Source organism: Manis pentadactyla, chromosome 8 (genome assembly GCF_030020395.1).
Source record: "Manis pentadactyla isolate mManPen7 chromosome 8, mManPen7.hap1, whole genome shotgun sequence".
Classification (NCBI taxonomy): Eukaryota; Metazoa; Chordata; class Mammalia; order Pholidota; family Manidae; genus Manis; species Manis pentadactyla.
The window spans coordinates 126,974,709-126,991,769 of record NC_080026.1 but is presented as its reverse complement, the minus strand read 5'-3'; the positions used below and the strand labels follow the sequence as shown (position 1 = coordinate 126,991,769).

The 17,061-nt window shown below is 36.4% G+C and overlaps 1 protein-coding gene and 1 long non-coding RNA gene across 3 annotated transcripts in view; one reads left to right on the top strand and one right to left on the bottom strand.

The window, feature by feature from the left end:
* Nucleotides 1-3,249, bottom strand: part of PNLIPRP3 (pancreatic lipase related protein 3) — a 31,916-nt gene extending 28,667 nt beyond the window's left edge. For both annotated transcript variants that reach the window (XM_036899017.2, XM_036899019.2), the window contains exon 1: nt 3,026-3,249. In XM_036899017.2, the coding sequence (XP_036754912.2) occupies nt 3,026-3,074 (49 nt within the window). In that variant the 5' untranslated portion in view covers nt 3,075-3,249. The remainder of the gene's footprint in view (nt 1-3,025) is intronic.
* LOC118919249 (uncharacterized) overlaps nt 792-17,061 on the top strand; it is a 36,161-nt gene continuing 19,891 nt past the window's right edge. Inside the window, exon 1 of the long non-coding RNA XR_005027424.1 lies at nt 792-875. This is a non-coding gene — a long non-coding RNA (uncharacterized LOC118919249). The remainder of the gene's footprint in view (nt 876-17,061) is intronic.

Sequence of the window (17,061 nt, the reverse complement as noted above, 5' to 3'; positions counted from 1 at the left end):
TTGAATAAGGGGTGGTGGACAAGCTGCAAGGGATGCTGTTGGAGAGGTAACAGGGCTAAAGCACGCAGCACCAGGCAGATTGTTGGGTGGTCTCTGATTCTGCTCTGAGTGGGATGGAGAGCCCCTGGAGGGCTCTGAGCAGACAAGTGACACAGACTGACGCAGGCTGGCTTCTGCATTGAGAATAGATTGAAGCAGCCCAGCGGTAGAGGCAGAGAGACCAGCTGGGAGGCTATTTGTAGTAAACTAGACAAGTAAAAATGGTGCCTAAAGTCAAAGTGGCAGCAGGTGAGATGGGGAGAAGTGGGCACGTTCCAGATACACTTGGAAGGAGATTTACTGCTGATAAATTGACAGTGAATTATGTGATAGAAAAGTCAGGGTTAATGTGAAGGTTTTTTGCTGCAGCTCCTGAAAGACTGGAGTTGCCATTAGTTGGGATGGGGAAAAATCTAGAAAAAACTACAGTACTCAAAACCAATTTGGGGGTAGAGATCAAGAACTCAGTTTTGGGTATACACATTTTATATGAATTAGATACCTAAATGAGATGTTGCAGAAGCCCTGGGACATATGAGACTGGAATTCCAAGGAGAAGTTCAGCTGGAGAAATAAATTTGGAGGTCGTTAGCGTAAAGACGGTGTTTAATGCTGTGAGTATGGATAAGGTCACCAGGGGAGGGACTGCAGGCACAGAAGAGGGTCAGTCCAAGGACTGTGTCCTCGGGCACACTGTTATTAAGACATCAGGAAGAGGAGGGGCAACTAGAAGAAAACTGCCAAGAAGTGGTCAGAGAACTAGGAGAAAGTTGAGGAGAGTGTGGCATCCTGGAAACCAACTTAAAAACATTCTGCCAGGGAGGAAGCAATCAAGAGTTCCAAATGCTGCTGAGTCCAATGAGGTGAAGATGGGAAACTGCACTGGCTTATCAACATGGGAGTGACCAGGACAAGTGCAGTTTCGGGGGTGAAAGCTTAATTGCAGTGTGTTCAAGAAAGAAGGGGAGAGGTGGAGTTTTTAAGATGGGAGCAATAACATACAATTGTCTGCTGCTGGGAATAACCCAGCAGAGAGGAGGAGAAATGATGAAGCGGCAGAAACAGAAGGGACTATTACTGAGTGTTATCCTTGAGATAGTGAGAAGAGATAGAGTCTGCTGCATAGGAGGAAGGCTTGGCCTTTGCAGGGAGCAAGAACAGCTCGTGTCTTGTGAAAGAGAGGAGGCAGAGTGGGCATGTATACACAGGTAGCTGGATAGGTGTGTTGCTGGGAGCGTGTGGATGGTCTCTTCTCTTTGTTTCTATTTTCTTATAGAAGGAGGAAACAAGGCCAGAAACCAAGAGTGTTGGCTGGCAGAGAGGCGTTGGAGATTTGAGTGGAGAAGAAAGAATGAAATAGCCCAGGAGTGTAGGAGAATGAATGGATTAGGGAATCCTAATGCCAAAGGCTTGGCAGCTTCAGGGTCTACTTTAGATAATAACTGTGAATTCACAGTGAGACAATCAGCATGGCATGTGTTTCTCTATGTATGTGTGCCTACAGGTGCAGGTGCAAAGTGGGTGAAGTGCTGGAATCTAGTCAGGGTGTGGTTAAGCCAAATGATGCAAGTGTAGCAGAGAAGGCCAATGTACACGCTGAGAAGTGTCATGACTGACCATGAGATCTAAACTGGGTAAGAAGGGGTTGAGGAGAGAGTCAGCTGCTACATAATATGATTTTTAAAAATAAAATGTAAATTATATGAAATTAAAATTATATATATATATATATATACACAGAAAAAGTGTGTGTGTGTGTGTATTACTTATGTTGTGTCTATTAAATTTGTAACAGAGTCCATTTGCATTTAGTCCTCTGGTACCCACCAGTTTACAATTTTGGTTAATTCAATGAGCTTCCAAACAGAAATCAATCCCTAATGAAAAGCAAATTTTTCTGATGGACTCTAGGGAAGCTTTATCAATCATAACTGTGTCTCCAGAACTTAACACAGTACCTGGCACATAGTAGGTGATTGTTTTTGTTCGTTAAAAAATGTACTAGCACCATTGTTCAGAGAAGATTTTAAGTGGTGGGCTGTGAGTAGAGAGCAAAGAGGGCGCTTTGAACTCTGGGAGGAGGAGACACCACCTGAGAAGGGAAAGTGACAGTAAGAGAAAATGGACCAGGGCAGACTTCACTCATTTCTCGACTTCTGTTCTAGAACTCATCAGTCTCTTTGCTTTCAGCATTCAGTCAGGACTGTCCTGGGCATGAAAATCATGGAAAATAGAGCATAGTTCCTGGCATATACTAAATCTAATGATAGCTCCATCCCCTTCATTCTTTATGCCATAGAGGAGAGCTGGAGGGCTGGAAGTAAAAACCACTGCAATTTTTCAATTCTATTTTGCTTAAAACATATCAACTAACTTTTATTGTGCTTAGAGGTACAATACTGACCAAGCTGCTAAGATCAGACAAAACAGTAACTAACTGTGCACATACTACAAGCATAAGGAGTCCCCAATATAAAGAGCACAAGTCAACCAATACTGAGTTAATGCATAAGAAATGTTGACAGACCAATGTCCCTTCACAAAATCGTGACCCAAGTGGAAAAAAGCCAATCAACATTAATCATTCATTTATTCATTCAAACATCTACAGAGCATCTGTGAGTTAAGTACTGAAATCAGAACTATGTATGTATTTTTTCATTTACTGCTACATAGCCAACTTAGAAGTGAAGAAATTGAGACTTTAATGGATCAGATTCTTGACCAAGGACAGAAGGCTAGTAAATACCAGAGCTGGAAGCACAGTACAAGGCTGTCCACAGCTTCTTTATTACTGGAAATAGATGCTTTTCATATGCTCATTAGATTCATTCAGTATTATGAAACTGATGCAGTTTCCTTAGACAATTTTATGACACATAAATTGAAACATAAACAGTATTAATATTTCAAACTCCAAATTGATTACCTTTTGGATGTGAATATACTCATTATTTTTAAGGAACTTATAAATTATGAATCTTACCTGTTGATGTGCCAAAGACAAGGAGTGCAGCAATCCAAATTCTAAACATCTAAGATGATTTTTAAAATCCCAGTTGATTTATAAAAGTACCTCCTTATCAAATATTAAGCAGGTTTTCTTCAAATGATAACGCTCTGTATTTCAATTCCAGCTCCAGAAGAGCACGGAGTTCACACCACCTTTGATTCCTGTGCCCTGCAACGTGAATGTGCTGTTGCCGGGGCTCCTAGCTTCACGTTAAGGGATATAATTAGCAGGGTGTGCCTTGTATTATGTGATTGGTAATCAAAACTTCTGAGGTTTTACTGTTTCATCATTAGTAATATTTTGGTTAAGCACAAACTTAGTCATTCCTGAAAGTTATTTTAAGGCTTTGGGATGTTAGATAACAAACATTTAAAAGGTTACATTTTTCCAAACCAGGATTAGACACTTTAAGTATTTCTTTCCTAACACATTTCTGAGTGCAAACATCCAGATAGTTGAACAGACCCTGCTAAAACATGAGTTAAATAATGAACATGGCTAATGTGCCCATCTTACCTGTGTATATGTTATACTATAACATAGCAGTTGCTGTCACCTACTCTAGAGACCCATTACTTAGGTCCAGATTCTGTCTCTGCTACCTATTAACAGTGACCTTGGGCTAGTAAGTCTCACTGTGTCTTTCCTCACCTATAAAATGGGGATAATCATTATTCCTACCTCATAGGGTGATTGAATTACTTATGACATAAACAGCACCTAGTATGTAGTTAAGGACTATACTAAGTCTTAATGTTATTTCTGTCATTTTTCAGCTATGTTTATGGTTATAAGAGCAAGTTTATTTTCAAATATAGCTAAATATACCCTTACATCATTGCACATAGCTTCATAATACACTTTAATATATTGCAAACTTGCCTTTTTAGTTACTACATTGACTCAGAGTGATAAGCAATTCAATCACAGACATCCTTAGTCAGTTTCCCAATTTTTAAATGTTCATAGAAGATGGCTGAAAATATTTCCTGGTTTTTCTTAATATTTTTTCTCCCATCAAGTAGCATTAAAATTTTAAAGTATTTATGAAGCATTTGGCCCTTTCCCACAAACCTTGTTACATTATGCAAGAATCAGACAAAGAAAAGATTATAAACAAGAGTAGTTACACATCTTGGGTACTTTATTTGGTTGAAATATTTCCTGGAACTCGTAGCAGCCAGTCCATGCTGGTATGTAAGCATGCAGTAATTAGAGAATAGACTATTGAGCAGCCCCAAGCTCTGTGTCTGGTACATTGAGCATCAAGTAACGACACCATAGAAAAAGCATGCTCTAAAAGCTTTCTCAGTTACAACTGGCCATTTTTTTTCCAAGCAGCAATGTTTTCAGTCATACGTGTAGGAGCAGCATGAATAATATAATCATGAGCAGTACCTCTCAGAAAACTGCAACTTAATTCAGTCTGCATGATGCATGGGACTTAGTAGGTACTTAACCAACGTTTTAAACTGAAAAAATACAGATATCTAGAAGGATAATAGAGGAATTTTTCTAAAGTCACTTTCTTTTCCATATTTTCACAGCACTGTTCAACGATCTGTTATAGCACTTAGCATATCATAGAACTGTTAGATATTTACCTATCTGTTTTCTCTCCTAGACTGAGTCATTCTGGGACAGGGACTGGTTTTTGTTTATCTCTGGGTACTCAGCATCTAGCAATAGGTCTATTATAGCAGGTGCATGGTCAATATTTGTTGAAAGAAAAAAATTACATTAGATTTCATTGCTCTCCTACCATTCAAGGAAATTCTTACTCTAAGAGGTTATAATTCTGAGAGTTGAAGACTCATTATACTTTAATAATTATATTTAACAACAACAGAAACTGTAGAATCCATAGATGATGCTGAAATCATAGCAGTTCTGCCTGGAAAATGTCACACATAGGAGTTAGCTATAGCTTTTAAAAGTCATCACAAAATCAAAGCTATGCTTATAAATGACAGCACACAAAAATGAGGGAAAACAGCAAATCAGTTGATTCTTGATTCAAGAGTAGACAGTAATTCAATTAATCTTGTCCTTGACATGGTCGATTATTTTGAGGATTTAATAAGGCAGAGAACCTTTCAAGATGTCATGATGAGTATTTAAATGTTAACATCAGAACCCTGAAGAATATGGCTGCAGTTTTTTAAAATCACTTTTTAGGCTATTTCTTAAGGCAAGACAGTTTAAATTATCTAAGGTTTCAAGGAGGCTGGCATCATGACCATTTTGACAAGCAAAGAAAGAGTGAAATATGAAGACAAATGCCTGACTAATCCTAGCCCTCACTCATTCCTTCACCCAATACTGGAGTGGATACTACGTGCCAGGAACTATTCTAGTTTCTAGTGATACATCAGTGAACAAATAAGACAATAAAAACCCTTCCCTCCTGGATATTACAGGGGGAGGCATCCAATAAACACAGTAAACAAGTAAATTACAGAGTCTGTGAACAGGTAGTTTAAGGGTTATGGAAAAAAACATTAAGAGTAAAGGAGATTGGGGAATTTGGGATTTGACTGGATCAGAAGGTTGCTATTAATTTGGGTGGTCCAGGGAGGCCTCACTAAGGAGGTGAAGTTTGAGCAAAGATTCAAAGGAGGTGATAGAGGTAACTAGGTAACTCTCCAGGCAGAGGAGCAGCTGGTTGCAGGCCCTGAGACAGGAGTGTGCCTCCTGTCTTTGAGGAAGAACAAAAAGGCCAGAGTGGTGGAAGCAGATAAGTAAGAAAAGCGGATGAGGTCACAGAGGCACTTGGGGGTCAGAGTGGCTAAGGCCTTTTGTTCGTTGTGAAAACTTCAGCTTTTCCTATCAGAAAAAAGAGGCCCACTGGGGAGCTCTGAGCAGAGAGGACACCTGGTCTGACTTTAGTTGTAACAGGATCATTCTGGCTGTTCTGCTGCCAAGAGAAGTGGAGCAAGGTTGGAAGCAGAAAGACCAGGTAGGAGGCTGTCTTAGTAATCCAAGTGGTTTGGACCAAAGGGATAGCAACGGAGGTGATGAGAAGTGGATTGACTCAGGATATAGTTTGAAGGGAGAGCCAACAGGATTCCTTTGTTATTATTCTCAACCTCAAGCTTGAAGGATGCAATAATACAGGAAAGTCCTCACCTTGCAGAGGTAGAAAAATGTACTTACTTTTTTTCCCCTATTTATTCATGAATAAGTGGATTTTTCTCTCATGAGCATCATCAGAATAATTCTTATGATGTTTGACAGGGCAAAAATATTTTATGAATTTGTTTAGCTTGATTGGTTTAAGGAATGTAATTTTTTTCTGCAAATTTTTGGAAATGTGTGTCTAAAACAGATTATGCTTCTAAAGTCTGTCTTTTTAGTAAGGCTTTATTTGTATGCACATTTTATAGTAATACACCACTCTGTGCAGACATAAAATAAGCATCTCATGTGGAACTATAACCTCTACCAAGGAAATATTGTTGTAAACTATTGCTTTGTGAACTATATACTGTAATTAGATAAGTCATCACATGCTTGTTAAATTATACACAATAAAAATGCAAATAGTATCAACACAATTCATTATAACTACAAGTTATTCTGGAAAGCTATTTGAAGTTTTCAAGTAGCACACTTTCCATAATAGTAATTACTACATTAGGATGTGGTTTGTTAAAATTATACCTTGAAAAATTAATTTAAATTCTTCCACATTCAGCAAAGAAATTAGAATAATATAATATAGAAAAAGATCACCATCAAAAAGGCAATTGTAAGGAAAGGAGAGTTTGAGAGGATTTATACCTATGTCTAGAATTGGCATTTCAGTACAGTTTGGAAAGGCCTAAATTCTAGAAACTGGCTCTCAGAGAAGGAATATAGCATGATGATGTGAAGCCTGGACTTCAGAATTGGGTCTGAATGCACAGCCAGGCAGGACCTCTTTAGCTGTATGACCTTTGGCAGCTTATTGAACTTCCCTGAGCCCCGGATTCCCTCTGCCCACTGATTAGGTAATGTCTCATTATCTTGCCTGCACTGATTTTATTTTGAATATTAGTTTGCCTTTTCTCCTTTATCCAGCTACTGATTTCTTTCCTTCTTTCCTCCAGCTTTATTGAGGTGTAACTGACAAGTAAAACTATATATTTAAAGTGTACAATGGGATGATCTGATATACATTTACACTGCGAAATGATTACCACGATCAAGTGATATCAGGATTATGCACTGCAGAGTATTCCTGTGAAGACAAAATGAGATCATGCTCATAAACCTCTTTGCCCAGCACGAAGCACACGGTATACAATAAATGGGAGCTATACGAATATTTTTTACTTTATTAGGCTCAACTATCCTGTTATAAGTGGAGTGGTACTCAATGAATATCACTGGAAGAGACTGGGTAACTTTTCCAAACAAGCCCAGAGGAAAGGCAGGGCTGTCAGGGAGGGTCATCAGTGGGTAAACCGTCCTTGGGAGAGAAATAACAATAGGGAAGTCTGAATGTGAACAGCTTGTGTCATTATGAAGGAATTGTGGGTCCTGAATGAACCACAAGGAGAGAGAGTCATAGAAAACAGGCTCTTTAGGAAGCAATGTGAGTACTCAGATGTCGGTGGGGAAACATCCGGATGATTGTTGGGTGGGGATTTCAGTCGTCACAAGTATGCCCAAGGACAGGCACTTGAAGGCGACGTGCAGGTAAGAGAGCAGAGGGAGGAGGCTGGTGATTTGTCTCAGTGTGGATTAAACTTACTCCTGTGAGGTTCTTGTTTCATGACCAACAGCATTCTTAACCTTTGCCAAATAGTTCTGTGAGACACTTCCACCCACCCCCAGCAAAACCAGAGCAGAAGTAGATCAGTGTAAACATATGTTTTGAAACAACTCATCCATAAAAGAATTTACCATGAGTCTCGAGCTCCTCACCACTACGGGGACTTTCAAGACCCTGGAAGAGGTCTTATGAAAATTTTGACTCGCTAAGGCATTTTGACTCTAACTGCTTCATACTCTTAAGTCTTTTTCCCTTCTGAGTTGTAGGAGAAAGCTCTCTGGGCACAGAGAAATAAATAGAAATAAAGGATCTTGGTCTAGTTATGACTTAAGACAACACACTCTTTCTGAGTTTAACTCCCTTGTTTATCCAATGTGGAAGTTGAACTTTGTCCTTTCTGGTTCTAAAACATTCTAAGCTTTGAATTTTAGGATCACTCATTAGATATTGGAGTAAGCTCTTTTTCTGAGAAAACCAACAAAAATGACCAATTTGGCTTCCTCCATCACAGTAATGCTGGTGCTGTAACGCTTAAACCATCCCGCAGTGTGACTGTTTCTTCCGTCTATGCTGACTCAGTGTTTGTCATGGTCAGGTGGTGACTCCAGGCACCACCCAGAAAGGAGCTCTTCTCTTGGGGCAGGATATCATTAAGTTATTTTAAGAATGGAGAATGACTTGAATTGCAACTAAAAAAAAAAAACAAAACCACAAAGAATCAGTGTGTCTTGATGAGTAAAGGGATTGATTTAGGTCCAGTCAAATCTGAGACTTTGTAGTGGCTGAGGAAAATGAACACCACTATTCTTTTAAAAGAACACAAACTGAGATCAATTTCCTCCCCACTGAGAAAGGGATAGATAACAGGGCAGCAATAATAAATGCCAAATACCTTTAAGCTCCACCTTAAGGTTAAAGCTCTACCCTTGGGTTGAGAGATTTCTAAGAAAGGAATAAGACCAGTTGATAGAAAAGAGCTCAGTTTAAGGTGGAATCTTTTAATAAACAGAATGTCCCCAAATCAGAACTTATTAATTGATTACTTCAATTAATGAACTTTATTACAGGGAAAACACTTGTTATAAACAGTATATTAGGGATTTAAATATTGAATCTGCCCTCAAGGAGATTATAGTCTAATAGAAGTCAAACGACATATACATAAAGAACTCTATCAGATAGAAGATAAAATTTATGAACTGAGTAGAAAGGTAATAAATCCAATGTCAGTGGTAATGTTCAAGGAGAGGCTGCATGACTATTTGGGATGATGTAAGAGAGATTTATACATCCGGTAGGAAGTTAAAGTACATGACCTTCAAGATCCTTTTCAACAAATGTCTTGTGATTTTGTGAAGACTGTCACTATAGTAAGGATTTTTTTTAAAAAACAGGATTGTCTGATTTTCTGTTCCACTCACATCTCAGTTCTGTTTTTTTCTTGCAGAAATGTATCTCTATTATACACCATTACTTTCAAACACTAGTTCTTAGAACATTTTTAATTAATTTACTTAAAACATGTCTGGGGATTCAATCAGTTAGAAAAAGCCAATATTTAAAACTATTTCTAAAAGACAAATACAAACATTTTTTTCCAAATGTGATCATGATGGATTTTTTTAAGGGAAAGCTTAATTGTATTATATAAGACAAACCAGAAAAATGAGACTAATATAATAAAGTTATATACAACTATAATTTCCATTCACTTTCATACTATTTTAGCTTTAAGATTAATTGTTCAGAATCTTATTTCACAGTCACTCAACTTTTATTGACTTTGATATTGACAGACTCAGTACATAAAGCCTTATGTGGCATGATATATAATTAAAAGACTTTTGTCTCATAACTTATATTAATGGATGCTTGTCAGAGAATGCCAATTCGCCTCTGAGAAGAATATAAACCCACATTAATTAGTTTATTGCGGAAAAGCCTATCAGGGCCATTAACCACTTTGCCTTTATTTTACATAGTGAAGTGCTAGCAGCTACAGGTCATGGTTGGGAGTTCTGCAGGCTTAGCCTACTCCTCCTTAATGTGAATTCTGTTAATGGTAACATATTCAACTAGCCTACTGGGTATATTTTTCAAAATGTAAAGTCACTGGATTAGATTAAAATAAATAAAAAAGCTTTAGGAGAAATATCTTGTCCTGAAACTTCCCACTAGCAACTTTGATTAGCACTTTAAATAGTAGCAAAGCTTCTCCAAAAGTCTTCACCAATGCCTAAACTCATCCATTTTATGTGGACTTTGAAGAGTAATTTTATTTCTAAATTATTGTGGTAAGGGAACCTCTCACTATTGCTTGTAAATACTCCTACATAAATTCAATTGAAAGTAATGGGAATGGTCCAACCATTTTTAGAATACTGAGTTATAAACAAGTAGCAACATCTGGCCCATTGTTTACAGGTCAGGATACTCTGTAGCTACCCTCATGGGTGATAAGGCTCTTGCAACTGATCTAGCTACCTAAACTGACAAGAGGCTGCTAGGTAAACTGGAAGCAAATTTATTAATGAGTAAGGGAAAAATTCAATTCTGAGGAGAAAAGATATTCGTGTGCTTGATAATTATGGTCTCTCCCCCAGGCCAGATCAATAATGTTCCTGTTGTTTGGTGAACTTAGCATCTGATTAAGGATAGCTGGTTGAATGATACTTGGGGCCACGATTACCCACTAGGAAAGACCAATGCATCTATCTCCACAATAACAAATACTTGAGGCCACCGGTTGGGTACATTTTCCCTGTAGACAAAAGCAGAGACACTGACAAATTCTTGCTTTTTGGAGTCTGTGTTTATAGACACCACAAAGGTCATTCTCTTTAATATAATTTTTCATCAAAGGATGATTGAGCATTATATAGAGGCTTACGTCAAGGCGCAGATTCTTTATTCAAATGCCTACAGGGGCCAGCTAGTTACAGAAAGTGAAACAGATGAGGTGTGAGAGAAGTCAAATGTCAGAAAAATGATCAAATTTACTTTATGCTTCCTGAGCATAGTACAAACAGGTATGTATGATATTTTTACAGATATCTGAAATTTAAAAATAAACATTGAAAAAATAGAAGTATTTTATTTAAATCTTCTAATTTGTTATTTCTTGACTTGTCACTGAACCTAACATAAGATATCACCATCAGGCCATATAAATCTAAACCACAGATGCTTCAGTTGGGTACAATAATTTGATTTACTCAGTTTCATATGCAAAAAGGGAGTTCGCAAACATCAGTGCTACTTAACACATATAGACTCTCTTTACATGATGGTTTTTACCTGGAGACATCTTTTTCATTCTGGCATTCCAACATCATTTTATTTAATTTTCAGTTACTTATTGCTTTGAAGTAACTTCAGTTTATAGCACTTCTTTTCATATTATCAATACTAAATTATATAGGTAACTTTACTAATGTTTCACTGTTAGTTTATTTTCATAAAGTTTAACATCAGAGAACCTTTTTGATATTCCATTTTCAACTCTATAGCTTTGGTAGCTCAAGCTATGACTTTCATTTCAGAAAAATGATTTCAGTATAGGATAAAGGTCCAGATCATTCATTGCCAAATTAGTTTCTTAAAGACGTGATTGATTTTACTTCAAGTCAGCAAATTGAATCACACATTGGTGTAGCTGTTTTTGAATGCCTTTTTAGAGAACTATTCGAAGTTGCTAGATTCTAACATCAACCAACTTCGATCCACTTTTCGTTGTTAGAGATCGAGTAAGGATTTTCTCTTCAATGACATAAAAGTGTCCAAAAATATCTCTCAGCACTCAGCCACATAAGTCCACATACTACAGCAGACCACCACAGGATATACCACTAATTCTTGAAAAGAAGTCCTGGAGTATTTGATTTCATGCTATGGGATTTTATCCGGTGCACAGCATTAGTTACTGCACATTCGTAGTATATTACATCTTAAATTCTTTGACATAAAGCAATTTCTGGCAAATGATACAATCAGGAGACCTACTTTATATGTTTCTTGGAAAATGTTCCCTTCTTGAATTTAAGTTGTCATATTAACATGTTCATTGCAGGAGCTGAATGACACCAACTGATTTTGACCAACTACATTACATTTTTCAAATATTCTTATGAGCAAAGATAAGTCATATGCTGAGTTCCACTCAGAGTCTTTCACTTCTGACACAAAAAAGTTCTTGTCAATATCACCGATTGAATATAGATAACTATGTGATATTATTTTATCTGTGCTCTCATCTGCAATAGAAAATACTACAACTGATTTAACTATTTTTATACAACTTTTCTCCAAATGCTAAGACATAACTTGAGTATGCTGGTCAATAGTATTTCCAGTAGTCCTGAATTTACAAATGCTGTCTCTAAGACACATAATTTCTGTGTATTCTGTGATGCTGCTTTGTCACCTGCCAACTATAAAAATATAAGCTATTGCTGTCTGGGCACCTTTGTACTTAACATAAACCTCATTTGCAGTAGCATCAGACATTTTACTCATATTTAAGAACAATTGTTGACATTTCAGTCTTATTTTCAGGTTAAGTCTTTCATTTCTCATCATTTCCATACACCTATACCAGTCACAGATTTTATTATGGTTTATTTCATAGTTCACAACCTCTTAAGTTGTGGTTCTTTCAATATGGACATCTTTTATTTGCATATTACATATGGAAGCATATTCTTCATTAAAGAAAGGTGATCACTTTCATTGTGCTTGAATCAAGTTATCTTTTCTCCAAGTTCAATGGAGATAGGGGTATAAAGAAGTGATTCTCTAGGAGAAGCAAGTGAAAGTGGCAACTAAAATCAGCTTTGGTGTTAGACAAGAGGGAGTGAGGGTGGTTGAGGCTAATGAAAGAGAAATGTTCCATTTGAAGGAATAGTTGCTGCTGCTCCATATAAAAAAGGTGGCTTATTATTTTCACGCAGTATGCAGGTCTAGCATTGCCAAAATTGAATTTTTTAAAAAGAGAAACTGAAATTGTTGGCTTGATTAAAAAAAAGAAAAGAAACAACAAAAGCACAATAGGTCAATAGGCCAGACAGAATAGGTCAGCAAGCTAGATTAGCCCCATAGGCAATCAGTATGCAATCTCTGTATTAAAATGGTATGTGTTTTCATAGAATTTTACTTTTTGAGACTACATCAACCATTGTGATTTGAATGCTATATATTCCCCAATATCTCAAACATCTGCAAAAAATTTTATTGATGTGAGTTTCTAGAGTGGATCTCTAATTTTTGTGTCCCAGTAGTTTCTCCCTGTTGATAGGAATTTCATTCACATAGCCCTGCATTCACCATCATGGAGAGGATGTCATGTGATCAGCCTAGCCCCAGGTCTGAGATTTATGGATGGGCACATGACTCAAGCCAGGCCAGTCAGAATCATCCCCCGGTTTTTGTTTAAACAACTGACAATCTCTTTCCTTGGGCTTACTACCTTAAAGTACAATGAAGTCTAGAATTGTTTATGGTTGTTTTTGTCCCATACAGGAAGGGTCTACCTCAAAATGATGCCAACATAGAAGAAGAGATCAGAGCCAAAAACTGGAAGAAAAGAGAAGTTGGTCATGTAACACTTTGACTGCTTAATCCAGTCATTTTTGAAACCAAAATTTTCCTTGGTCTTCTCAGTTACAGAAACCAATATATTCTCTTTGTGGCTTAGGCTGGTTTAGGGTGGGTTTCTGTAACAAGCGAAGAGCCTTGACTTTCTACCTGACTATACAGATAACTAATATTACCCACTATGTCTGAGTTGGTCCAAGTAATCCTGTATTTTCTCCATTGTAATTACTGCACTTAATCATGATGTCTTACTTAACATCAATTTTATGTGCTAGATTTAGAAAACTTCTTTTGTAAAGGGCCAGATAGTTCATATTTTAGACATTTGAGGCCAGATAGACTGTCACAACTAATTCAACTCTATTAGTGTGAAATCAGCCATAGACAGTATGTAAACAAATGATTGTGGCTTACAGTAAAACCATATTAATGGCACTGAAACGTGAATTTCATATAATTTTACATCATGAAATATTATTTTTCTTTTGATTCTTTTCAACTACTTAAAAATCATTCTTAGCTTGTGAGCCAGATTTGGCAGGCAGGCTGTATACTGCTGACACTGGAGCAGATCATAACCTCCATCAAGTGCAAAGTCTCACTGCCACTGTGACCCCAGCACCAAGGGGCAGTGCTTGTGTATAGCAGCTTATGACCAATTATTGAATGGATAAACAAATGATCAAGGAAAACCAAGTTTATAAAAAATTCAGTTTTTACAAAAAGTACAGTCACGCTGAGCATTTTGGAAACTAGCGAGAAATTACTACAGATTTGAGGAACCTGAGACCAGGTGTCCCTGCTCTCTGGCTCCTTCTTTGTCTTTCTCTAATCTCTTCACAAACTCCCTTGTGCAATATGCAACCTTCAATATGGTTGCAAAATTGAAACAATCAAAATATTCATAAGAACAGAGGAAGATATCCTACAAGTCAGGTGACTCACCTTCCCAGTTCTACTGATGACATTTTCAGTAGGTCATTGGTCTCAGGTAACACACTTAAGGGCTCATTGTTTTTCACACGTAAAATGGATACAGTATTACCTATTGAACCAACTTCATATGTTTTCTTGAAAGTTTCATATGAATTAATGAAGAGTACATAATAAGCTTTTAAAATAACACATTATTTTAAAAGATTTTAGTAGTTTTCATGACGATGAATATGTATAAGAAAGTAATCCAGCCTGCTTAACAAAATAGATCAAATTTGATTTAAAACAGTAGTCATTGTAATGAAATGTCTCACCTTAATAAACGAGTTCAAAGGCTAAGAAATAAAATCAACTGCAACCAGGACAAGCTTCATACTATATCTTTTTTTAATTGGTAATCTCCTATTCAATCAATTGTGAGCTATTAATGCATAAAAATGAAAAAATGACATTTAAATTTTAACTGTGTAAAAATTAATAATGAATTCAGCCAGTCTAAGCTCAAAAAATATGAAAATTTATAATTTCAGCATGTTTTGCTGTAGAGAAACATGGATATTTCTGAACATCTTTTAAAATGATATTTTTATTCAAATGGGAAATTTCTCTTTCATTAACCTGGAGGATAGACTTAGACTTTTAGTCAAAGTAACTATCAAATGAATAAAATGGCAATATATTGTCAATACATAAAACACTGATCTTAAACAATTGTTTTCTAAAATTTTAAGAGTCTTTCATAATATAATGAACAGGTCTCTTTTCCACAAAATCATCTTTAATGTGTTGCTTAGCTACTGTTGCTTAGATTTTTTTCTTTTTCTTGAAAAGAATACTATGTCATATAGCCTATGGCCTCCTCTTTTCCTACCTTAACTTCTGCTAGTTTATCTACATGAAATTAAAATTCCACAAAGACACATTTTCAATAAAGAATTACATATGGAAGTGGTTAGAATTATATTATTATTTTAAATTCTGTTTCAAACTGTAAATTATCACAATGAAGTTTGGGTTTCTAGCCCATACCATACAGTTCATCTGTTCAGTTTTGCATTTATGTCCATTTATGAAATATGAAAAATTAAAATACAAAATACCTAATGCTAAGCAAAGCATTTAAGAAACAGGATGAAACATCTGGTTGCTTTCATGCTAAATGGAACTGCAATATCTCTCTCTACAAAATCAAGTGTGGACCTAAAACAGACTATTCTTTTCCCTACTTTATTACTCTAGGAAGTAATCTCATTTCCACAGCTAAGTATAGCTTCACAAAATAAAGTTCATCCTTTTTTTTTAATTGAAAGGGTTGTGTGGGGGAAAAAAGCAATAGACGAATGCAGGGAATTAAGCCAAGTCTAGCTAATTTTCATAAAATGATGTGTTCTTGGTCACCTCTCAGTTGTAAGCTCCTAATTCGTAGGAAACAATTGTGTACAAGTATAACTCTGCTATTACACTGCGAGTTTTTCAAGGGCAGGGACTGTTTTATTCCCCTTTTTACCCCTAGCACATGGCACAGTGTAAGAGAATTAGAAACAGGAGTTTACTAAAAGAGTGTTTAAGGAATTAATGAATGGACAAAAGGCCAATGGTTGAGATTCTATTTGTAGCCATGGGCCTAAGTCCCTTTGGAAGAGAAATGAAACAGTATCTCATTAGGTAGCACTGTAGGGTAATCCCCAAAGAAAAATAAGAGTGTTCATTATGATAGATTATTTTAAATACAGAAAATAATGAGTAAAAGCCATTCAAAAATTTGCATTCATCTGAAGAGATCTGAAAGGTTGGGTTGGCTTATGATTGAATATGAGATTATCAATTAAGAAATAATATACTAAAAAATTATCCTGCTTGTAGTTGATTTTATTTCTTAGCCTTTGCTCTAGGAATACATTTATAAGGATGAAAGAAATTCTGTTAGTTTAGAAATTAAACAAAAATTTTGCATATCAATGACCATTTTAATCACTCGTTAGAATTTTCGTTCATTTCGAATGTTGCATATGGCAATATTTTAGAAAGAATTGCTTTTCACCCAATGAAGACCTATATGGAAATATTAATCTTCTTAATCTTCCTATGTTCTGGAGACAAATGTAAGATTTTATTGAAAAGAAAACTGGACAAGAAAGAGCTTACTGAACTCTTCTTCAATATTCCTGATTTCCATCCTGGTACTCAAGTAGATTCTTTGTTTAAATTGAGCACTTTGGGACACACTAATGGGTTTGGTGTTCATCAGTGTATGTTCCAAGATTCCCCAAGGCTTTCCTTTGCACAAAAGAAGTATATATCCCTGAGCAGTTTACAGAACCTGCTCATGTATTTTAATAAGGCCTTCCACCATTATTTCTTCACTTTGGGTAGTACCTTGACTATTAGAGCCATAACATCAGATATTGCTCAGAGATTATCCTTTCAAAAATGAACCAAGAACTATGTAGCTTATGATTTTAAGAATCTGTATACCTATTCCAGTATTTCAATTTTTTGCATTTCTAAGATAACAGAGGACAAAATCTAATGTGGAGTTACCAATAAAATCCCCTCAAGATACTTTGTGACTGAACTCAGCCCAATTAAAATCCCCAGCCAGTGAGACCACATAACCAAGCATCAGTAACTGAAGAAATACACCCTTATACTAATGTCCATATTACATAGGCAGAAGGTTGTTGCCCACAGAGTCAGCAGAATGCAAAATGCACGTGTCAGA